Source organism: Sturnus vulgaris, chromosome 26 (genome assembly GCF_052056855.1).
Source record: "Sturnus vulgaris isolate bStuVul1 chromosome 26, bStuVul1.hap1, whole genome shotgun sequence".
Taxonomy (NCBI): Eukaryota; Metazoa; Chordata; class Aves; order Passeriformes; family Sturnidae; genus Sturnus; species Sturnus vulgaris.
The window spans coordinates 3,939,242-3,962,806 of record NC_142268.1 but is presented as its reverse complement, the minus strand read 5'-3'; the positions used below and the strand labels follow the sequence as shown (position 1 = coordinate 3,962,806).

The window sequence follows — 23,565 nt, the reverse complement described above, 5'->3', positions numbered from 1 at the left end:
CCCAGCCATAAGTTTAAAGCTCCAGAATTTCCTCCTTTAGGTGGTTCACTGGTCAGAGAAGGCTTTGGAAACACCAGAGTAGCCCAGCAGGAAAAGCCACAGCAAGGCTGCTCTGAGAGGCAGGACAACCTTTAATAAACCCAACATTAAGAGCCCTGGTCCCAGCAGGGTCTGGGAGCTGGAACCCCTCCATCCCCCTTACCTGCCTTCAAGCTCTCTGGGATTTTGAGCTCCCACTCCTTCCTGCAGCCCACAGGAATTGGGACACAAGCACAGCCTTGGGACAGCTCAATTCCTCTGTCCCCTGAGGGTTTATTCTCCTTCAGAGGTGTTGGCTGTGGCATGGGGCAGGCACAGACACAATCACAGGCATTTCTAAGCTGGCCTGAGCCACCCCGGTTAAACCAAACCGAGGGCTCAGCTCCTCCAGCCCCACATCGCTGCTGGAGGGGGCCACGGTTCATTTTAGCACTTGGAGCATTGTCAGTCCCAGTGGATTGCCACACAAAGCCAGCTCCAGGCAGTGGTGTCAGACACAGCCTCCAGGCATGCCCTGAGCAAGGGATCCAACACCCCCTGAGCTGTTCCTGTTCCCTCACCCACACTTGGAGGAGTTGCTGCTCTTTGTAGCCTCAGATTTTGGGAGTCAATCCAGGCTACAGCTCCAGCACTGGGACAACCTCAGGTCTCTGCAGAGCTAAGGGTCACATTCAGGCATTTCCAGACCCCAAAACCCCTGTTTCCTCAGAGGAGCCTCCTCAGGATCCGTGTAGAGGGAGAAGGCTCTGTTCACAAATCCCGGATAAAGCAGACAAAATACAAACTGAAAACCTCCAAGAGTTCATTAACAACATGGCCTCTGTGTTAAACTCCTTGGTTTATTCCAGTATCTTTGAGGATGCCAGAAGGGAAGGGGATTCCCTGGAGGCACCAGGCAGCCCAGGGCTATCCAGGGAGCAGCCTGGGTGTCCAAGCTCAGGGACTGCCCCATGGAAAGCCCCAGTGCTGCCCAGCCTCACTCTGCACCTTCAGTTCTCCCCCTCCCATCCCATTCCAGCATTCCCAGAGCCATCTCCTTCCCAGGAACTCCTCAGGAGGGAGTAGAGGGAAAGATGCCCTGGCAGCCCCAGACCCTGGAATGCCAGTTCCAGGTACTGACAGCCAATAGAGCCCAGTTCACATGAAAAAATAGAGTGATTTTATTATAAACCTCAGAAAAAGGAAACAAACAACATGAACACAGCATTTAACTGGACATCTTCCTCAGGAACACGGCTGTCCCAGGGAATGAGGCACTTTACAACCCCAGTTCATCCCAGCGGGACAAGTCAGGCGTCCTGGAAAACAGGAGATTTTCCCCATAGCACTGCCTGTCCTCACTGGGGACAAACCAATCCCCCACCTCCCTCCTCACCCTCCACCTCCCTGCAAGCCAGACAGGGCAGCAGCTTCCTGGGAATTTGGAGGGCATCCAGCAGTGCTTTGGGACCAGAGCAGTGAGGGACCCCATGGAAGTTGTGTGTGGTGAAGAACTTCCTACAAATCCTCCCTATTTTCTACTGCAAAATATCTGGGCCAGAGAGTCACAAAGGGCTTGTGGCAACCTGCTGGCAGCAGCCCTGGCTCAGAGGTGCCACAAGCTGGCACACAGTGGTGACTGGAGCCCCTCCAAGGCTTTCCCTCGGCAGCAGGGCTCTGGGACAAAGGCTCAGAGCCTGGGGACATCCAGGGCACTTGTGACACCTCCCCTGCTGGCACTCAGAGGGTGGGATTGTCCCAAGGGTCCTTACCTCATCGTGGCAGAGGTTGGGGTGTCACAGGTTGTGTCAGCCTCCTGCTTGCCGACATCCCCACTGCTCTCACTGGCTAGTGGCCTCTGGGCATCACCACTGGCCACATCCAGAGCTTCTTCCCCACTGCTGGCCACAGCTGGAACCTCTGCTGCTGGCTCGGGGGGCAGCACGGAGCCCTGGGGGTTGTGTGGCACAGGGACACAATCAGAGCAGCACAAAATCCATAAGGGATTCATGGAATTCAGGTCAGAGCGAGCCCAGACTCCCTCATCCCGCAGCCAGGGGCTGAGGTAAATCCTCCCAGGCCAGGACTGATGCAGTCCCCAGGACTGGAGCAGGAACACTCACCTGGACAGCTGAGGGCTCCAGCCCAGCGACCTCACCCTGCTCCTCCAGCTCCAGGTCGGTGTCATTTTGGGACTGGTACTCATCACTGTCTGACTCCACCTCCGAGGGCTGGGGGGGAAAGAGGCAAAGGGAGGCTCTGAGGAAGGGACAGGGTGGGGCAGGACACACCAGTCCTGTCCCAACAGCACTGGGAGCCACAGCCAAGGGTGACAGACACTGCTTTGCAGGGACAAGGGGAACCTCGACCAAAGGGAAACTCCAGGGATGAGCAGGGCACCCTCAGCCAGTGCTGGGGTGATGGTCAAGTACTCCTTGGGCACCCTCAAAGAGGGAATAGGAAAGGAAACCTCTGCAGGCTCCTCCACAGGGACACTCCCAGAGCATCCCAGGCCCACACTGAGACCAAAGCATCTTGGAATTGCTCAGCAGCCACAACATCTCACCTCATAGGTGAGATCTTCAGAGTCTTCTTCTGGCCAATCCCTCTCCAGCACCACAAACCAGGACTCCTGCTGCTCCAGAGCCACATCATCCCGCTTCCTCTTGCTGGCTTTGCTGGCTGGGTTGATGGGAGCCTCCCGGATCTCTGCAGGGATTCACAATCACCACACCCAGAACAAATACAGCCGCTTTCCCAGCTCCCTGCAGGAATTCCACGCTGTGTTCTTCCCGGCTGCAAAGCCTCCAGGTGCTCCAAGAGGCCCCAGCTCTTACCCTTGGACACGTTGCTCTGGCCCCAATCCATTGGGAGGTAGCCCAGGAAGTTCTGGATCCTGGTGGGGGTCACAAAGAGCAGAAGGCGCAGGAGTTTCCCCCGGCGCTTCCTGGCGAGGAGCCCGGGCCTGGGGAGGGGCTGGGATGGGGGGCAGAGTTTGCTCCTGATGGTGCTGACAGGGAACACCAATCCAATCCAGACAGATGCTTTCTGAAGGAGCTTCAGCTGCAAAGAGAGATCCATCAGCACATGGGAGAATTTCCAGGTGTTCAAAGTCCTCGGGGAATGCCTTAAACTCTGCTCTGTCCCAGTGTGGAGCTGAGATTGGGACCAACTTCAGCCAAAACCTGATGGGTTGTACTTCATTCCCAAAACCCTCCCATTTCTACTGGCCCAGAGAGGGAGAGAAATAGGAATGCTGGAGCCACCAAGAGCTGAAGGGGAGCAAGGCAAGGCCAAGGAGAAAAAGTTGGGATAGATAGAAAAGCAGAGGACAAATCATGGAATGGTTTGGCTTGGAAGGGACCTTAAGGACCACCTATTCCACACCTTATGGGCAGGGACACCTTCCACTATCCCAGGGTGCTCCAAATCCCATTCAACCTATCCTAGGACACTTCCAGGGATGCAGGGGCAACCACAGCTGCTCTGGGCACCCTGTGCCAGGGCTCCCCACCTTAACAGGGAGATATTTCTTCCTTATATTTAGTAATGTGAAAAGACTGAAATAATATAAACTATCTGGCAGAAAAACCCCAGAAACTGCCAGTGTTGAGGTTTTAGCCACCCTCTCCCCTGCCTCAGCTTCACTCACTGGGTACTTGACCAAACTGAGCTGAAGGACCTGGTCCAGGAACCTCCTGGAGAAGGAATCACTGCTGGTGGGTGGCCTCATCTGGAGAGAGAGAAAGGTCAGAGCCTCCAGGCCAGCTCTGAGAGTGCCCCCAGAAGCAGCCACATCTTGGGCAGCACCCAGACCTGATTTGTTCACTGCTCCACAGAGCCCAGACAGGACACAAACCCGGCCTAAGCCTCTCTGTGGCCCTCAGAGTACTTATAGGTCCTGCCCCATCTGCTCCTCGTTACCCTGAGGAGCTGCTGGCTCTGCTGATTGGGGCAGCCCAGGGACCTCAGGTGGGGCTATCAGCACTGCTACCAACACTGCTACTGACATTGCTTCTAACACTGCCACCAGCACTGACACCAGCACTGCCACCAACACTGCTACCAACACTGCTCCTAACACTGCTACCAACACTGCCACCAGCACTGCCACCAACATTGCTCCCAACACTGCCACCAACATTGCTACTAACACTGCCACCAGCACTGCTCCTAACACTGCCACCAACATTGCTACTAACACTGCCACCAGCACTGCCACCAACACTGCCACCAACACTGCTCCCAACACTGCCACCAACATTGCCACCAGCACTGACACCAACACTGCCACCAACACTGCTACCAACACTGCCACCAACACTGCTCCTAACACTGCCACCAACACTGCCACCAACATTGCTACTAACACTGCCACCAGCACTGCCACCAACACTGCCACCAACACTGCTCCCAACACTGCCACCAACATTGCCACCAGCACTGACACCAACACAGCTACCAACACTGCCACCAGCACTGCTCCTAACACTGCCACCAACACTGCCACCAACACTGCCACCAGCACTGCCACCAACACTGCCACCAATACTGCCACCAACACTGCTACCAACATTGCTTCTAACATTGCCACCAACACTGCTAGTAACACTGCCACCAACACTGCCACCAGCACTGGGGCCTCATTAAGGGCTCTCAGTGGGTCATTTTCTCTCAGTTTGAGGTCTCCTCCTCCAGGAGCTTGCCAAGGTTCTGATTTGAGATCTCTCCCCTTGCTCTGTGCGGGTGCAGAGCTGAAGGTGATGAGATGCCAGAACCTGCCCTGCTGAGCCCCCAGGGTTGGGAGAAACTCGATCCCAGGTGAGGGGAGGGCCCTCTGCATCCTCCCTGCTCCGTGCCCGCACAGAGATGGAGCTGCTTTTGCTGTCTACATCATTTTCCCAGCAGGATCCACCCTAAAGGCTCCATCATCCCCCTGAGAGTGAAGGAGCTTCTTTAGCTGGGGTAGAGTGACAGGAAACCACTCCTGTCCCTGTCCCTGTCCCTGCCCCGCTGCACAGGGGAAAGGCAAAGCTGGGAAATCAGCTTCATCCTCCTCATCCTCCCACCTGCAGGAGGCACAGAGCCTCTTCCCCCTGGCCTGGGGCTGTTCCCCCCCGTTCGCAGCCCAGCGGGATGGGAGCGCAGGGATGCTGCGGGAAAGGAGCCAGCGCAGAGCCCCGGCCCCGGCAGGGTGGGAGGAGGGACCCGGGGCTGCGGTGCTTGGAGCTGCCGCTGGCTCTGGGGAATCGCGTGGGCCGCAGCTTTTCCCGACGGGAGCTTTGCTAGACTGAGCTCAAGTGTTTGTCTGCCGCTGCCGGCTGCCCCTTCCACCTGATGCCCACGGCTGGTGATTCATCCGCTCCCGCTGCTCTTCCCCTCTCCGCTGCCTCGTGGGTGCCGGCCCTGTGTGACAGCGGCAGCGCCGTGTCCTCACTTGTCCCCTCCACCCGCCTGCCCCGTGCCCCGGCGGCCGCCGGACCCTGGCAGGACCTGGCGGTGTCGTCACCGCGCGTCACCAGCCGGGGGTGGCCGCAGAGCAATAAATGCCCAGCGCTGCCCAGCGAGCCCTCGGGGCCACCATGTCCCTCTGCCGGGCCACTCTCTGTCCCCCCGCGCTCCAGGGCAGCAGCTCCAGCGACATCTTCTTCCACGTGGTGACCCCCGACCGCATCCCGCAGTTTGTTATCCCGTCCCTGGACGCCCACAAGAAGCAGAGATGCTCAGGCAAGGGGGCGGGACAGCTGGAGGGGACGGGGCAGCTGGAGGGGACAGCTTGGAGTGGCAGCTGGGACACGGGGGTGCAGGATGAGCACGGCTCGAACTCATCCAGTTTTAACTCATCCTGCTCCGACCCAGACCCCACTGCCTGGGCAGCTCTGTCCCTGCCGCACCTCCCCAAGGTCACCACCCCGTACGGCTTTGTCACCCTGGGGCGGAGCCCGCAGGTCACCAGTGAAGAGGCTTTTTTTCACTCGGGCTCAGGCCACCCTCGGGGTCCCGGGACACGTCGCAGCTGGCAGGAGGAGCCGGGATGCTGCGGACATGCCGGGATTCCTGCCACTGAGGGAGACTCCGGCATGGGAAGAAGACAGAGGGACCACAAGCAGCCAAATCCCCGTGCCAGTGGTCACAAGGGCGATGGAAGCAGCCCGACCCCAGCAGGGCTTCCCCTGCCCGGATGTGCCAGAGACACCCGAATAGCAGAGGCTCTGGGAAGGGGAGAGAGAGAGAAGAGGGACAGGAGGCTCCTGGGCATGGACTGTCCGGGGAGCAGCTCTGGCCTGGAGCTCCCCGCGGTGACAGCCAGGAAGAATTTGTTCCAGAGGATCCTCAGGAGGCACCTTGGCCACCCACGGCAGCTCAAGCCTGGGCATTTCACTCTCCACTGATCCTGCAAAGCAGCTCCGAGGAACTGAGGCTCCCTAAAGACCTGGGGAAGAGACACTTCTGTCAATGCCTCAGAACGCTGAGCAGCCAGGCTCAGCTGAGAGCATCAGGGTGTCACCTTCCTTGGGGTGGCATTGCTGGTGGCACCAGCAGGGCACAGCTGGGAGGGACACAGCAGTGCTGCGGAGCAGAGCTGTGGGTTTGTGATTTTTCAGAGCCTGAATAAAAGTGCAAACATTTCATCTGAGCTGTTGTCCTTTCCTTTTTCTTTCTTGTGCCTTTCTTTCCTTTTTCTTCCTTTCTTTCAGGTGTCACCAGGGTGTTTTGGTGACCCCAGCACCCTCTCCTGTTATACCCCCAGGCTCAGCAGCTCCTGAGCGGAGTGCAGGTTCTTGATGGGCTGACACTGTTGGAATGCAGAGCAGGGGACACTGAGCCTGCTGCAGCAGGCCAGGAGGGAGGAGTGATCACATCCACTGTCCAGATTTGTGGCCATAACCTGGGGTAATGTGTCAGGGTTCCTGTCCCAGCCCTGCAGGAGGGACCTCAGCTCCAGGACACTGCAGCTCTCCTGAATTAGTGACCCCTCACCATTCCAGAGGGTGCAGTTTCCAACCACTCCTAACCAGCTTGATAAGCAAGTCTCACTTTATTGACTGTTCCCTCATAAATGGCTTTTTCCTTGCTTTTATTGAGCAGCAGAACCTGCAGTGCCAGAATTAAAGAGTTCATGGTCAGCAGTGTTTGGGGGCTGCTGAAGCTCAGTGTCCTGGGTCAGCAGTGCTGGGCTGCTGCCAGCTTCCCTTCCAGGGCTCTGGCTCTCCAGGAGATCCCTGAGAGGTTCGACTGGGAGGGCTGGACCCAGCCCAGGGGTGCTGGGGGTGGCTGAGGCCCCTGCACGAGCAGCAGTCAGGATTTGCATGTGGGTCATTAACCAGGCAGCTCATTAACCCCGTTGGCCTCCCACCCCTTCCGTGGCTGGGTCACCTGAGCCGCCGTCAGGGACTTTGTTTTTTCCCCATCCCTCCAGTCTGGTTTGATTCTCAGCTCTCTGGTGGAGCTGCCACTTCCAAGGCAGCTTTTCCTGCAGTGTCTGAGTGCCAGTGGGCAACAAGGATGAACACAAAGAGCCCTGGAGCCCCTGCTCTCCTCCAGATGGGGCATGGAAGCACCAGTACCCAGAGGATCCATGCCAGTGCTGTGGAAGGGGTGGGAGCTGGTCAGACGTGTCCCCCTGCATGGCTCCTGTCCACAGCTCCAGCACAGCAGGATGTGGCAGCCAGCACTGCTGGAAGGGGAGCTGGGATCAGGGATGTGACAGAAAATCCACTCCTAGTTTATTCTGAGGAGCACTGGCACTATGGAGTGAGTCAGGGACCGAGGCTCTGGAAATTTAAATTGATCTCCAGCTCCTGAGGGCATCGTCTCTGCTCAGCACTCGGGGCTGGGAGGGCAGGTTGAGTTACCAGGAATTAATAAAAGAGCTCTTATCAGTTACTCAGGCTGTGAGAGCTGAACATGTGCGTGCTCTGAGCTGACAGGCGACTGGGAATTAAGCCACGCTCCTGTAAACCTCTCTCGTCTCTCCTTTGATGCTCAAGCTGCTGCAGAGCAGTGGCTCTGTCCAACTGGCTCAGCATCCCCTGGGGAAAACATGGAAAACAACTCCCCAGAGCTGACTGAACCTGCTGTGTTTACCAGTTAAACCCAAACATGGGGAGCTGCCACTCCTGGGGTTTATTCCTTTCTTGGGGACCTTCGTGAGCTCCCAGGAGCTTTTTAAAATGTCCTTTACCTTGTCTACAAAATAGGAAGAAATCCACTCTGCTTCCCAGCTGGGTTGCAGGGCTTTGCTCATCCTTGTTCCCAGGACATCTCCAGTGCCCATTCAGGAATTCCCAAGGGAAGGAATATTTTGTGCTCCTGCAGGCTGCCATGGTGCAAGACTCGTTTCCTCTGGGTGTGATCAGCCTGGAGAGAATCACGGGTTATAGGATTGTTTAAAATGGTTGCAGTGGGAATTGCTGGCAGTGGGAGTTGTTCTGTGGCAGGAGTGGAGCTGGGGCTGAATGAGGAGGGAAACAAATTCCCTGCAGCACAGCAAAGGTGCTCTGCGGTGGAATTGTGCCTCTGCCTGCCAGGTTCCAGCTCAAGGCACCTCTCCAGCCTGTGAAGTGAGAAGGACAATACCTCCCAGTGCCTCTGTGATGTACAGGATGCCCTTTCCCTGCAAACCAGGCAGGGAGGACGTTACAACAGGAGGTATCAAGATGTGACAAGATAAATTGTCATTACCAGCCACTGATTATCCTGCCTGGGCCTGCCACATTTTCTAAATGTTGTTTTGGTCTGACTCAGAATTTCCTTCCAGCCTCCTGCAGGTAGAGGAAAGCTCAGGGCTAATTATCCCCTCCTCATCCCACGCTCTGAGCAGCACCAACCACGCCTGGCTGCAAGGAGGGGGAAATCAGAGGAGGAACCAATTCCAGGCTCCCGAGTTTGGGGGGCTGGGTTGGGGACAGGGCTCTAAATCCTCTGCAGCTCCCCAGCCCCTCTGGCAGGACCGTGCTGAGCCCTGTCCCCAGCCCTGTCCCCAGCCTTGAGACTGAGACCCCTCTTCCCTCCCTGTGACCCTTCTGGAATGTTCTGGCAGCAGTTTATTTCAAGAAAACCAGTTAAACTGGGCAGATACTCAAAGTGTTTCCCAGTGCCCCATTCCTGCAAACTCTATCAGGAAAAATCCACCACAGCTCTTCCCTTTGGTCTCAGGGGCTCCAGTGTATCCCTCAGGTTCTCTCCTCCCTGTTCTCCAGAATTCCCTCTGAAACCTATGGAAATCAGCATCCATCCCTTCTCTTTTCAAGCCAGCTCAGCGTCGCCCTAACTATTTTGCTGCCACCACTGGTCACACCCCCCTCAAAGGGGTGACAATTTCTCACTGTCAACAGCCTCCAGTGCCACCAATGTCACCTGCTGCAGGTGGCTCTTGGCCACACTGGGCACGAGGAGGTCTCGTTCTCACAGGCACCCAAGCAACAGCAAAGAAACCTCATGGAGAAATCCCATTTCCCTGTGATTTTTATGCTGGGGAGCATTCAGCCTTCGATTGATATGGAACTGCTGCCTGTGCCAGGAGTTTTACAGTCAGTGTCAGTGCCTGGGGCTGAGATAAATCCCTTCACGGGCTCATTAGCTGCACAGCTCCTCTCCAGCTAATTGGGGCTGCAAAGGTCAGGCTCTGGCTATGACCCAGCCTGGAGTGCCAGCCTGGGCAGCAGGGAGCACACAGGGATGGACACAGGGATGTCCTGCATTCCCATGGACCTGGGGATGCAGTTTCCCACCTGGTTTCCCGATGTGCACCTCCCTGGCTCAGTTTATCCTGCCTTCCACCCCTCTGACCCCCTGACACCCCTTCTCTGCCCTCCAGCACCTCCAGCACCACCCCTGGGCTGCAGCTCCAACACTGCCTTGGGTGCTCCAAGGCCACCAGCTTCTCCAGGGCGTTGGATGTCAGCTCCTCGGCTGGCAAGCTGTTTGTGAGCAGGTACAAGTGCCTGGATTTATCCTCATTTGTACCCTGAACAGCTTTGTTTGCTTCTTTCCATTACTGCAAACACCTGACAGCCAGGCTGTGCACTGGGAAAAGCTCAGCATTGCTGCTGGGCAGAGCCCTGGGAGCCTCTGCCAGGCTCAGGGCAGCAGCTGCTCTCTGCTCAGCCGTGCTCACAGGCACAAAGCACTCTTCCAGCCTGCCTGGCTCAGCAGCAGGACCTCTGTCCCCAGCTGGGAGTGCAGCCAGGTCTGTGCTTTTCATTTCAGACACTCTAAGAGACCCAACCATGGCTCTTCTGAGTAGCAGAAATCCTGCCTGTGCTCCTTCCTCGGAGTCACTTCAAACCTCACCGTGAGCATTTGTTGCTCTTTACAGAATCCCAGACTGGTTTGGGCTGGAAGGGACTTTAATATCATCCCGTTTTACCCCTGCCATGGGCAGGGACACCTTCCACTGTCCCAGGCTGCTCCCAGCCCCAATGTCCAACCTGGCCTGGGACACTGCCAGGGATCCAGGGGCAGCCACAGCTGCTCTGGGCACCCCGAGCCAGCCCCTGCCCACCCTTACAGGGAAGAAATTTTTCCTAATATCCAGTCTAAACCTACTCTCTGTCAGTGGGAATCCATTACCCCTTTTCCTGTCCCTCCAGGCCCTTGGAAATTGTCTCTCCCCATCTTTCTTGCAGGCTCCCATCAGGTCCTGGAAGGCCACAATGAGGTCACCCCAAAGCTTTTCTTCTCCAGCTTTTCTCCCAGCAGAGCTGTTACATCCCCCTGATCATCCTGGTGCCTCCCCTGGACTCTCTCCAGCAGCTCCAGGTCCTCCCTGTGCTGAGCCCCAGGGCTGGGGCAGCTCTGCAGGTGGGGTCTCACCATCCCCATCCAGCCCCTGTCCCTGCAGAGACCCCCCAACAATCCCACCCTGAGCATCCCTGAGAGCGCTGTCCAAACGCTCCTGGAGCTCTGGCAGCCTTGGGGCCGGGACCATTCCCTGGGGAGCCTGGGCAGTGCCCAGCACCCTCGGGGGGAAGAACCTTTCCCTGAGCTCCATGCCAAGCCCTGGCACAGCTCCAACCATTCCATAAATCCAGCTGGAACAATCCACATCTCCTTTCCTTTGGCATCTCCAGCTCCGTGCTGAGCCGGAACATGAGAGGAGGCAAGTAATGATTTTATTTCCAGCCAGAATTTATTGATTTGTTGGACACAGGCAAAAGAGGAGTTGACACGAATTAATGTACATCCTCCTCCTTCCCACTGTCCTTGGGCAGCCACCTGTGGTGTTGTGAAGCTGCTCCAGGGAATCATCTGCCACCCTGGGATGCTGAACCAGCACCAGCAGCACCACAGAGCTTCCCAGGGCTCAGTGCTCCAGGAGAGGATTTTCCAGATGAAAGTGCTACAAGAACTTCTAACCCAGCAATGCCGGTCCCCCCCCCCCCCAAAAGCCATTTTGGAGTAATTTTCGGAGTCATGAGTAATTTTGAAAGATGCACGGTTCACCTTTGTAGCTGCTTCACGTTAATTGCCTTAAACAAACAAACAAACAAACCAACCAAACAGGAGCAGATTCATTAGGTTTCTTTAATTGCCCTCAGGGCTGGGTGTGCTATGAAGGAGAATTTAATTTAGCTCCGAGATGGTTTTCATTAGTGGGTAAAGGAGGAGAGAGGAGAGGTGGTGTGGGCTGTTCTGTCCCTGATCAAAACAATGCTTTGTGAAGCTCTGGAGAGTCTGGAGCTGCTGGGGGATGAAATAACCCAAACCACTCCTCAGTGACACCTCCTGCACTTTTCTGTGCCCAGCTCCCCTCTGTATCCCACTGGAGAGAGACCAGGGAGCTCCAGGGGCTTGGAATCCTTGGGATATCAGAGAACAGGAGGGGATGGGGCCGGGATGGAGCCTTTGGGCTGAGGGGCTCTGTGCAGACACCTCCTGCACCCAAACAGGGTTTACATGGGAAGATCAAAATTTCTGCCCCAAAAAGGCTTCACCCATGCAGCTCCTGGGCTGGGCAGGGAAGGCTCCACCTGGACTCACCTGAGCTCTGCAGACACAGCCAGAACTCGAGGGAAACTGAGGCACATGAGGTTTAACTCACCCAGAGCTGCTCAGCAGGGAGGGTTCTGCAGGACCACGAATATCCCACCTAAGCCTCCTCTCTGGAAGCCATTCCCTGTGTCCTGTCCCTCCATCCCTTGTCCCCAGTCCCTCTCCAGCTCTCCTGGAGCCCCTTTAGGCCCTGCAAGGGGCTCTCAGCTCTCCCTGGATCCTTCTCCTCTCCAGGTGAGCACCCCCAGCTCTCCCAGCCTGTCCCCAGAGCAGAGGGGCTCCAGCCCTTGGAGCATCTCCGTGGTTCCTCTGGGCTGGCTCCAGCAGCTCCACGTCCTCCTGCTGCTGTTCCCCAGGGCTGGGGCAGCTCTGCAGGTGGGAGGAGGAGAGAGGAATGAGAAACAAGGAGATGTTTTATGTCTGCATCAGCAGCAGGGAATGCTTTTAGGGATGGAGCTGTCAGGACATTCTCCCTCCCTCCCTCCCTTTGTTTTCCCCCAGGGCTCGGTGGCACTGCAGGTGACCTCTGGGAGCAGCACTTCCCTGTAATCCCGGTGGAATCTCCAAGCCTGGCAGCTCAGAGGAGCTGCTGGAGGCAGCTGAAGCCCCAAGCTCCTTTGAGGATTACACTCCTGGGAGGCACAGAGCTCCTCTTGCTCTCCTCCTCTGCAGGAATTTGCAGCTGCCTCCGGGGCTCCTGCCAATAACTGGGATTTGTGGAAAGAAGATGACTTTAGCCAAGTTTGCTTAGACTTTTGGTGTATTATGGTTCAGTCAAGGCTTTTATCTCAGAAGGGCTGTGCTGGCCATGCAGAGGTAGATCCTATATCTACCCAATTAATGAGATTAATTTTACTGATTTTAATTGGAATGATTCACTGGCTGCAGACGAAACAGCAGCTTATTTATCTGCTGGATCCTGGCCAGACAATGCAGCATCTCAAGGATCTGGCCCTTACATTTCACAACCTGTGCAGGAATCCTTCCCCTTCAGTGCTGTGAGCCCAGAGTCTATGGTGGGGGTTTTATTGCTGTTATTTCAGGCAGAGTGCCCAACAGGGAACAGTGTGATTGATAAGCAGGCAACAAATCCAGGGGTAATGGTCCCTGGGAGCCTGGGGCCAGGGGAGCTGACAGCTCAGATCCCTGGGCAGCCAGGTGGAACTGCTGATTCCTGAGCTGCACTTTGGATACACTGCCAGGAACATCCAGGGATGGACTGGTGGGCATGGGAATAAAAAATTATTTACACAGAGCTCCTCACTCTGCTGAGAGGGACCATTAATCCTGCTTTGATAGGCTCCTGGGGTCTTGCCTTCCCAGGGTGTGCAGCTGTGAACTCATGGAATCTCAGACTGGTTTGGGTGGGAGGGACCTTAAAGCTCATCCAGTGCCACCCCCTGCCATGGCAGGGACACCTTCCACTGTCCCAGGCTGCTCCAATCCCAATGTCCAACCTGGCCTTGGGCACTGCCAGGGATCCAGGGGCAGCCACAGCTTTTTGGGAATTCCATCTCAGCCCTCCTCATCCTTGAAGGGAACAATTCCTTCCCAATATCCCATCCAGCCCTGCCCTCTGGCAGTGGAAGCCATTCCCTGTGTCCTGTCCCTCCATCCCTTGTCCCCAGTCCCTCTCCAGCTCTCCTGGAGCCCCTTTAGGCCCTGCAAGGAGCTCTCAGCTCTCCCTGGATCCTTCTCCTCTCCAGGTGAGCACCCCCAGCTCTCCCAGCCTGTCCCCAGAGCAGAGGGGCTCCAGCCCTTGGAGCATCTCCGTGGTTCCTCTGGGCTGGCTCCAGCAGCTCCACGTCCTCCTGCTGCTGTTCCCCAGGGCTGGAGCAGCTCTGCAGGTGGGGTCTCACCTGAGCGGGGCAGAGGGGCAGAATCCCCCCCTTTCCCTTGGTCCCTCCCTGGCTCTGTGTCCCAATGTCCTGCCCAGTGCCCTTCTCTGGCCACCACTGCAGAGTCAAGGGAGAAAAGTTGCTGCTTGCCCTACAGTTGGAATATCTCCTCCAAATTCTTGGTTTCTTCTTTCACAGTTTCCTTCTCCTTTCCCTCTGTGTCTTAGTTTAACTCCACCCTCCTTTAGATAAGGCACAGATTAGGATTTTTTAAGGAAAAACTCTCACACTTCTCCTCCAGGTGCAGCCTGGAGCAGCAGTGAGGCCCCAGTCTCCCTGTCAGCTGCTCCCTCCCAGAAATCATCACCTTTGCAGAGAATCAGGGTGGATCCTGAGCCATTCCCAGGGAAGGGATCCATCCTGCCCCATGCTCAGCTCCAGCCCTGGCCCTGGAGCTGCTCTCAGATCCATCTCTGGCTCCACAAGGAGTTTGCATTCAGCTCCATCAACGTTTCTGTGCCAGGCAAACAACCAGGAGAAACCTTTGGGGTGGGATGTTCCATCTTCTGAACAGGATTGATTTTGTTGGGAAAAGCTTTCCAAGGAGCAGGATTTGCTGCTGCACCTCAGCTTTCCCAGAGGGGTGAGCTCTGCTCCATCTGCAGCAGCCCCTGCTGCCCAGCACAGGGGACAGGACACTGCTTTGGGTGGCACATTGGCTGTCCCCAAGGTCTTTTGAACTGAAGTGTCCCTAAATTTGTTTGCAGTTCTCAACTGTGGGAATGCAGGGAGCCAGGACAGGCAGCTGCCAAATCAGAGAACCCTGGAATACCCTGAACTGGAAGGGATGATGAGTGCAGCCCCTGTCCCTGCACAGACCCCCCAACAATCCCACCCTGAGCATCCCTGAGAGCGCTGTCCAAACGCTCCTGGAGCTCTGGCAGCCTTGGGGCCGGGACCATTCCCTGGGGAGCCTGGGCAGTGCCCAGCACCCTCGGGGGGAAGAACCTTGCCCTGAGCTCCATGCCAAGCCCTGGCACAGCTCCAGCCCTTCCTGGGCTCCTGGCCCTGGCCCAGAGCAGAGATTGGAGCTGCCCCTGAGGACACTTCAGAGAGGCTACAGCAAAGTCCTGTGGCAGCTGAGTGACCTGAGGGACCTTGGCAGTCCCCAGCACTTTGTAAATCAATGTCCAGGTGCTGCCTTGAGAACAGAACTGCTGGGGCTGAGCAGGAGCTGCTGTGGGAGTGTTGGAGGTTCAGACCCTCCTCGATGTCACTGTGGCAGCAATTCCTGCTCTGCCCTGTTGTGGCTGACCCTGCTCCTCCTGAGATTTGCAAAAGCTTCCCAGAGCCATGGAAAAAGGAGAGATTCCACTCTGGGCCGTGCAGCTCCCAGCAGTCAGCTCCCATGGGAATACAACTGATCCTTCATGGGCAGGAGTTCAGGAAGTGGGAGCAAAATATTGGTATTTTCATTGTGGGCCAGAAGACAACGTGGTCTTAAATTATTCATGGGACCCTCCTGGCAGCACACACCACACAGCAGAGAAGTCTACTTAAAATTCTGAGCCTGCCTATGCAAGGGGAATAATGATTAGACTCATGTAAATGTTAAAAAAGGAATGTCTTACCACTAATTAAACCTATTTATCTCGCACAGCTCGAGCAGTTAACAGCCCAATAAAAGGTATCACCGTGTAACAGGGTGTTTATTTATCAGATGATTTTCCTGAATGTGAGGGCCTCTCCTTTACAAATGATTTGATGAAAGAGCAGATGGCACATGAAGATAAAAAAAGCCTGACTGTTGCCCTGGATGTGAGCTCAGAGTGAGGCAGCTCCACTGAACATCATCATTAATATTTAAGGGCAGAGTGAGGCTTCCTCAGGACATGGAGCTGCCTCCTGCACCAGAGGAATGTGAGAATCCTGGGATGCTTTGGGCTGGAGGGGACCTTAAATCCCATCTCATCCCACCCCTGCCATGGCAGGGACACCTTCCACTGTCCCAGGCTGCTCCAATCCCAATGTCCAACCTGGCCTGGGACACTGCCAGGGATCCAGGGGCAGCCACAGCTGCTCTGGGCACCCTGTGCCAGCCCTGCCCACCCTGCCAGGGAACAATTCCTGCCCAATATCCCATCCAGCCCTGCCCTCTGGCAGTGGAAGCCATTCCCTGTGTCCTGTCCCTCCATCCCTTGTCCCCAGTCCCTCTCCAGCTCTCCTGGAGCCCCTTTAGGCCCTGCAAGGGGCTCTCAGCTCTCCCTGGATCCTTCTCCTCTCCAGGTGAGCACCCCCAGCTCTCCCAGCCTGTCCCCAGAGCAGAGGGGCTCCAGCCCTTGGAGCATCTCCGTGGTTCCTCTGGGCTGGCTCCAGCAGCTCCACGTCCTCCTGCTGCTGTTCCCCAGGGCTGGGGCAGCAATGGGGGGTCCCAAGGCAGCAGAGCAGAGGGACAGAATCCCTCCCTGGACCCTTCTTTGGACTCAGCCCAGCACAGGGAGGTTTCTGCCAATGCACAGCTGGGACCTGTGGAGGTTTTTGTTCACCCTCACCCCCAGGTCCTGCTCCCCGGGGCTGTGATTTCCCTGCTCCCAGACCTTTCCTTCCCTGTTCTTGGTGTTGTAGCAATGATCTGGAACTAGCACGAGGAGCTGGATAGAATTTCTTCCCAAAACTGGCCTAACCCTGCCCTTCCAAGGACAGGGCCGTGTCCTGTGGGGTGTCTCAGCAGTGATCACAAAGGTGAGGAGATGCAGGAATCCCCCGTGTGTGTCAGGACACACGGCTGGGTCACCCCACAACAGCTCTGCAGTCCTGGACCAGGTTGTCCCACATGCAGAGATGTCCCAGACTGTGGGAGCTGGCACGGGACTGAGTGGAAGTGCTGCCCCAAGCATGCAGGCCATGGAGGCCAGCATGGAGAGGGGCAGTGCCATGGCCTGGCACAGCTGCCAGCAGCCCCTCTGCCTCCTGCCTCCCAGGCCCTGATCCTTCTTGCAGGTCTCTCCTAGGACGTGGAACAAACACCAGAGCTGGAGCAGAGGTGACCTCCTCTCTGAAAGTGCTGACTGAGGCAGGACCTGCCTGCATTGTCACCTTTGTCACGCTGTGTCCCCACCCCGGGGAGGGCCAGGCAAGGGCCAAGTCAGCAAATGGAAAGGGGCTGCTCTGTCCCCTCCGTGCCAGCACCTCCACTCAGCTGTTTTTTTCCAAGGACACGAGTTTTGGAGAGATGATTCCAACTCCTGGATGAGGCCTGGAGGGCACTGGCTGTTTGCTGCTGACGTGGGCAGGGAGGGGTCCAGAGGGAACAGGAGGAGATGAAAGGCAGTGCTGAGGTGTGGAGGGAGCAGAAAACATTCATAAAGAAGAAAGTCTCCCTACATCCTCAGAACGAGCCCCCTGGAAAACCAGAGCTTAGAGATGAGAAATGGCTGTGAAATGACAAATACAAAAAGGAATTCAGCTCCCCCCCCTTGGTAGACCCTCTTATCTATCTTCAATATTAGTGGTTCATTCTCTTTTAGTATCCATAGGCCAGCTTTGAATGTGAAATCCCTCAGGGATTGGTTAAAATATAGAATTCCCTTGGTAATTGGTGCAAACTGTAAAACCCTCAAAAGTGATAAAAACCCCTGTAAAACAAGAACTGTTGTATTGCCAGATCAGATGCCTTCACAGAATAAACGATGGATTTGAGCCTTTCTGCACATTCCAATCTCTTCAGCCCGCTGGTCTGAGAGCTCACCGTGAGCCAAATTCTACCTGGGCAAGGCTGGGGAACGTGCTCTGTCACTGAGGGCTGCAGAACAGCCTCAGGGATCCCAAAGGGACCCCAAAAACCCAGCCAGTGACACTGAGGAGCAGGAAAGAGCTGCAGCATCCCTGGGGAAACAATGAGGAGAGAGAGGAGGAAGGAATGAGAGAGGAGGGAGCTGTGTAGGGAGAGCTGGAGTTGCAGAAAGAGCTGGAACTTCAGTGTCAGGGTGTTCAGAAGAACAGGCTTGACATGGGAAAGGCTTTGGAAGGTTTGGTCTCTGAAATAAAGAGTAAGAACCAGTCTGGAGGGATGCTGAAGGATCAGAAGGGATGGGAGCACAGGCAGTGATTGATTTCAAGGTAAGAGGAGTCAGGAGAGCTCCTCCTCATCAGTGGCCTGGGCCCATGTGGCCACACTGAGCCCCCAGCTCTGACCAAAGCCTGCTCAGACCAGAGGATGAATTGTGCTGCAGGCACAGCTCCAGTGCAGGTACAGCTGGAGATGGGGACAGAGAGGTTTGGGGGTTCCCTGTGCTGGGAGGGCACACCTGGACCACCCCTTTGAGCACTGACCTTTCAATCCCTGAGCCTCTGGCCAGTTTGAGAAAACCTGGCTTGGTTTGTAAAGATCCAGTGGCCTCTGCCCACATGGAAATAAGTGGCTGTAAATGCAGGAACATCCCCTGCTCAGAGAACATAAATTTATCTGCTTTTATTTATTCATTCAGGCTGTTGATGTTCAAACCTCGAGAATCCGACTGAAGTTGCTAATCCCTATGGAGTGCCTGGGAATGACAAGTCTCTTTAGGAGTGTGGTACCTCAGGAGAATTTCAACAAGAATTTTGTGCAAATGTTGTGATTTCTTCTGCACAAGATGATAAGGTTCACTTTTCCTGTCCAGGCTTTTTTTTTTTTTTTTTTCCTTGAAAGAAAAGCCTCCATTTACCTCAGGGTGTCATTTTCTGGGGATGGGTTTTGTCATTTGTTAGGCTGTTAAACTCCACACAGATCCATTGGCAAATTCTTGTCTCGAGATCACAACCGTGACAAACTGCAACGGCCTTCAAGCCTCTTGTCAAAATCCATCTGGACTCTTCACACTGAAATCGAGTGTTCCAAAGACTGACTTTGTTCCTAGAAAGAGAAAAAAACAAGGAAAACTTCTTGGTTGTGCAGTGGAGGAACATGTTAGGGAATGGCTCCTGTCTTGTTTACATTGATACTGTAAATAAGAGGTTTTAAAAATTCCAGCTGGATCTTTCCCTTCCAAGGCAGCAGAGCTCTCTGGAGAGGCAGGAGGGGATAATTCCCCACGTTTACAAGGGATGTGTCAGATGTTTCCATGAATTTTGCAGGCCTGATCCTCGTGCTGGTTCCAGATCACTGTGGGAAGCTACAACAGCAAGGACAAGGAGGAGAAGGGTCTGGGAGGAGGGAAATCACAGCCCTGGGGAGCAGGACCTGGGGGTGAGGGTGAACAAAAACCTCCACAGGTCCCAGCTGTGCATTGGCAGAAACCTCCCTGTGCTGGGCTGAGTCCAAAGAAGGGTCCAGGGAGGGATTCTGTCCCTCTGCTCTGCTGCCTTGGGACCCCCCATTGCTGCCCCAGCCCTGGGGAACAGCAGCAGGAGGACGTGGAGCTGCTGGAGCCAGCCCAGAGGAACCACGGAGATGCTCCAAGGGCTGGAGCCCCTCTGCTCTGGGGACAGGCTGGGAGAGCTGGGGGTGCTCAGCTGGAGAAGAGAAGGATCCAGGGAGAGCTGAGAGCCCCTTGCAGGGCCTAAAGGGGCTCCAGGAGAGCTGGAGAGGGACTGGGGACAAGGGATGGAGGGACAGGACACAGGGAATGGCTTCCACAGCCAGAGGGCAGGGCTGGATGGGATATTGGGAAGGAATTGTTCCCTGGGAGGGTGGGCAGGGCTGGCACAGGGTGCCCAGAGCAGCTGTGGCTGCCCCTGGATCCCTGGCAGTGTCCCAGGCCAGGTTGGACATTGGGATTGGAGCAGCCTGGGACAGTGGAAGGTGTCCCTGCCATGGTAAGGGTTGGGATGGGATTTAAGGTCCCTTTCAGCCCAAACTGTTCCATGATCCTCTGAAATTCCCTGAACATTGGCTTTGATTGCAGCAGTGTTTCCATCCTGGCTGGGCTGTGGCTGAGCAGACAAAGGTGCAGTGACAATGACACTGAGACACACACAGGGCTGTGTGTGGCTGTAGTAACTCTGTAGTAACCCTGGAGGAACCTGCACCCACTCTCCCCTCACAGCTGAAGCTTCACATTGACTTCCAGCCTTCCCCAGCAGAGATCTGGGTGGCCAAAGGGGCAGTGTCCATCAGGATGGAAGGTGAGGGAGGTGGAGGAGGAACCTCTGAGCCTCCTCTCCCACCCCTGGGGTTCCCATGGCTGTAAATCTGTGTTCTCAGAGTGACTGATGGCACAAAGCTCATCCAAAGGCAAACACAGGGTGGATTTCTGAGCTGACACTCTGGGCTGGGCAAACTTTTCCCCACCACAAAGGTTTTGACACTTTCAGTTCCTCCCGGGGCTGAAGTCCAGGTAGAGGTGCTGGAACTGGCACCTTGCCCTCCCTGTAGACACTTTCCCTGATAGAATAAACTTATTTTTATATCTAGCCTGTCTTTTGTCTACTCCAAGATCAGGCAAGTGAGTGAAAGGAATCTGTTCTTGTAGGGCTGGTGTTCAGCTCACAATGTCCAGGGAGTTATGGAATGGTTTGGGTGGGAGGAAATCTTTGAAAGATTTTTAAAGACCAACCTCCTGCCATGGCAGGGACACCTTCCACTGTCCCAGGCTGCTCCAATCCCAGTGTCCAACCTGGCCTGGGACACTGCCAGGGATCCAGGGGCAGCCACAGCTGCTCTGGGCACCCTGTGCCAGGGCTCCCCACTCTCGTTGTAAAAAAATTCTTCTTTTATCTCGTTGACCTTCTTTCAGTTACATGAGCTTAGGAACTCGTCCCTTGGGAAAATGGAAACCAGCTTGGATCCCATAAAAGCAAAGACATCTTCCCTCTTCAGCCATTCAGGCTGCCCAGGAAACTCCCTGGTAAATGAGATCCCACATCCCAACGAAGTCACAGGGAATCCTACTGGGACAAGGTTCTGAGCAGTCAGCAGAAGGGAGGAATTGAGTTGAACCTTTGATAATTCCTGTAAGAATTCCTGGCTGAGCCCTTGTCCTGTTTAGATCCATTATAGGAAGGCTGGAACCCTGGCTGGATCTGCCTGGCTCAGTACAGACATAAAACTCATTAGCTCCACTGAGAAAAGCTTTCAGAAATGCACATAATTCAATTAGACCATCAAAAGATGATCTGAGCATGTCATCCCAATTATTCAGACTTGAGCAAGCTGAAATCTTTCATGTCCCCTAAACTGGGAGCTTTGTGCTGTGCCAGCCCTCCCATACCAACAGCTTGGGAGATTTATCCAGACCTTATTCCTGCTTTTCAATTGGCCTTTTTGGATAAGGAAATCCCCTAAGTTTGATATCAGAGAGACACAGGATTGTTAAGGTTAGAAATGACCTCCAAAGTCATCAAGTTCAACTTTCCACCAAATCTAAGCCTTATTTCCAGGGATGGGGATTCCACCCCAGGACACCTGGGCAGCCTCTCCCACTGCCTGGCCACTTGTTCAGTGAAGATATTTTTAGGCAAATAAAGAATATTAATGAGAAGGAACAAAGGCATCCAGGACACCACAAGGCAGGAACAGATGTGGTGTGGGCTGGAGCTCCTGCAGCTCAGGATTCTCCCAGCGTGGATCTGGGCATGGAAGCTCTGCCTGCTTCCCATGGAGCTGCCTTTTGGCAAAATCTCCTTTCTCCATTTCATGGGGGTGATGCCTCTGTGTTCCCTTCTCCTGATGTTTCTGCTCATTTCAAGCTTCTTTATCCTCATGGAAATCCTGCTGTCCTTTCCCATGATCCCCATGAACCCAAATGGGAGATGACAGAGTTTCCACCAATTGCTTGTCTGGCAATCCCAATGTTCCCAGTCCAGGGCTAAAGGAAAGAGGGATATTTTATGCACTGGCAAAGCAGGCACTGCTCCCTTTCCTTTGATTGCACCATAAATAAAGCCATAAATGTGACTCATCCTGGATTTCTAGTGAAATACTGAATGTAAGGGAAGCTGGGAAGTTAAAATTTGGGTGGAAGACCCTCAGTTGGTGATGACTGGACACAAGATGAAGGGATTCTGATTATTTATTGAAGAGGTGACAAAAACCTGCAGCAGTTTTATAGCATCTTCTGGCCAAAGGGAGCTGCTGAAACCATTCATGTTTTGAAGAATCTCCCGTGGTTCTTGTGCTGGGATGATTGGCTTGGGCAGAAAAAAGGGGAAAAGGGGAGAGAAAGGAAAAAAAAAAAAAAGATTGGAAGATACTGAAATATAATATATTCTGAGGGACTTCAATTGGCAGCTCCTCTGGGCCAGGAAACCTGCAAAAGATAAATGTGGGTAATGGATTATTACAAATTATATGTGACAATTATGGGATCATGGAACATCCTGAGCTGGAAGGGACCCTCAGGGATGATGAGTGCAGCCCCTGTCCCTGCACAGACCCCCCAACAATCCCACCCTGAGCATCCCTGAGAGCGCTGTCCAAACGCTCCTGGAGCTCTGGCAGCCTTGGGGCCGGGACCATTCCCTGGGGAGCCTGGGCAGTGCCCAGCACCCTCGGGGGGAAGAACCTTTCCCTGAGCTCCATGCCAAGCCCCCAGAGTCATTGCCAATGGGGGCACTGGAGTCCCTGGGGTCTCAGGGTGTGCACACCCTCCTCTCACCCCTCCTGTTCTGGGAGAGGAGCTGAGACCTGGCCTTGAGCAAACCCCTCTGTCCCTGCTCTGTGTCATTCCTGACTCCCACCTTCACCTTGGTCTCCATCAATCCCACACTTTGAGGGGAAGGTGCTGTTCTAACACCCAGCTCCCACCAGGTTCTTCATCTCCCCAAAAACCTCTGCACCTGAGCAAGGCATTGCTGCTTTTCCCTCCAAAGCTGCCCTGCAGTCAATGCACCCTCCTGAGAGCCAAACCAGTGAAACCAGTGGCTGAAGGGTGCAGGGCCCAGCCTTCCAACCTGAAACCACCCCAAAGATACAGAGAGCTCAGCCCTGACCAAACAGAGCCCTGAGAACCACTCATTGTTCTCAGGCACGTCCCTGGGAATGAGGATCCTGGGAGGAGGGAGCATCCCAGAGCTGTTTGTGCTCCTGTTTGCTCTCTTCATCTCAGAGATTTCCCAAAGCCTCTCACTCCAGCAAAGCAAATAAATGACAAGTGCTGAAGGAATCCTGAAGAACACAGGCCATGGCAACCACGACCTGAATGCTCCACACAGGATGGGAATCTGCTCCATGCACAGCTCCTCAGGGGCATTTTTATATCCTTGTTTTATCCCAGGGACCACTGGTGAGGAGATGGAGGCCCAAAGCTGCTCAGATGAGAGCAGTGTGGTGCTGTCCCAGTTGTGTGATTGAAGATCCCCACAGTGAAATCTTCTCTCACTGGTTAGAAATGAGTCATGGAATCATTGTGGAGTCAGGGAATGGTTTGGGGTGGAAGGGACCTGAAGGATCATCTCATTCCAGCATTCCCCTCATTCCAGGGACACCTTCCACTGTCCCAGGCTGCTCCAATCCCAATGTCCAACCTGGCCTGGGACACTGCCAGGGATCCAGGGGCAGCCACAGCTGCTCTGGGCACCCTGTGCCAGCCCTGCCCACCCTGCCAGGGAACAATTCCTTCCCAATATCCCATCCAGCCCTGCCCTCTGGCAGTGGAAGCCATTCCCTGTGTCCTGTCCCTCCATGCCTTGTCCCCAGTCCCTCTCCAGCTCTCCTGGAGCCCCTTTAGGCCCTGCAAGGGGCTCTCAGCTCTCCCTGGATCCTTCTCCTCTCCAGGTGAGCACCCCCAGCTTT

At 55.1% G+C, this 23,565-nt stretch overlaps 2 protein-coding genes across 3 annotated transcripts in view; one reads left to right on the top strand and one right to left on the bottom strand.

Moving 5' to 3' along the window:
* Positions 1-1,166: 1,166 nt before the first annotated feature.
* On the bottom strand, positions 1,167-5,483 carry LOC148221206 (uncharacterized). Of its 2 annotated transcripts, XM_088179230.1 has the most exons (7): positions 5,353-5,483; positions 3,671-3,751; positions 2,856-3,081; positions 2,585-2,727; positions 2,142-2,249; positions 1,791-1,969; positions 1,167-1,337 (listed from the first exon to the last, which is right to left on the bottom strand). In XM_088179230.1, the coding sequence occupies exons 2-7, from the start codon at positions 3,749-3,751 to the stop codon at positions 1,298-1,300; spliced, it is 777 nt and encodes a 258-aa protein (XP_088035356.1). In that variant the 5' UTR covers positions 5,353-5,483; the 3' UTR covers positions 1,167-1,297. The 2 variants fall into 2 exon arrangements, with proteins under 2 accessions (XP_088035356.1, XP_088035357.1); XM_088179231.1 differs by lacking the exon at positions 5,353-5,483 and having other exon boundaries at positions 3,671-4,006.
* A 117-nt stretch (positions 5,484-5,600) lies between these two features.
* The window catches only part of MUC16 (mucin 16, cell surface associated), a 121,306-nt gene continuing 103,341 nt past the window's right edge, over positions 5,601-23,565 (top strand). Inside the window, exon 1 of the mRNA XM_088178981.1 lies at positions 5,601-5,973. Coding sequence (XP_088035107.1) covers positions 5,601-5,973 — 373 coding nt within the window. The remainder of the gene's footprint in view (positions 5,974-23,565) is intronic.

Coding starts and splice junctions, on each gene's coding strand:
- LOC148221206 (XM_088179230.1), bottom strand. CDS start 3,751: ATGAGGCCACCCACCAGCAGTGATTCCTTCTCCAGGAGGTTCCTGGAC. Junction 2,728..2,855: donor CCAGAGCAACGTGTCCAAGG/GTAAGAGCTGGG, acceptor GAATCCCTGCAG/AGATCCGGGAGGCTCCCATC. Junction 1,338..1,790: donor CCAACCTCTGCCACGATGAG/GTAAGGACCCTT, acceptor CCTGTTTTCCAG/GACGCCTGACTTGTCCCGCT.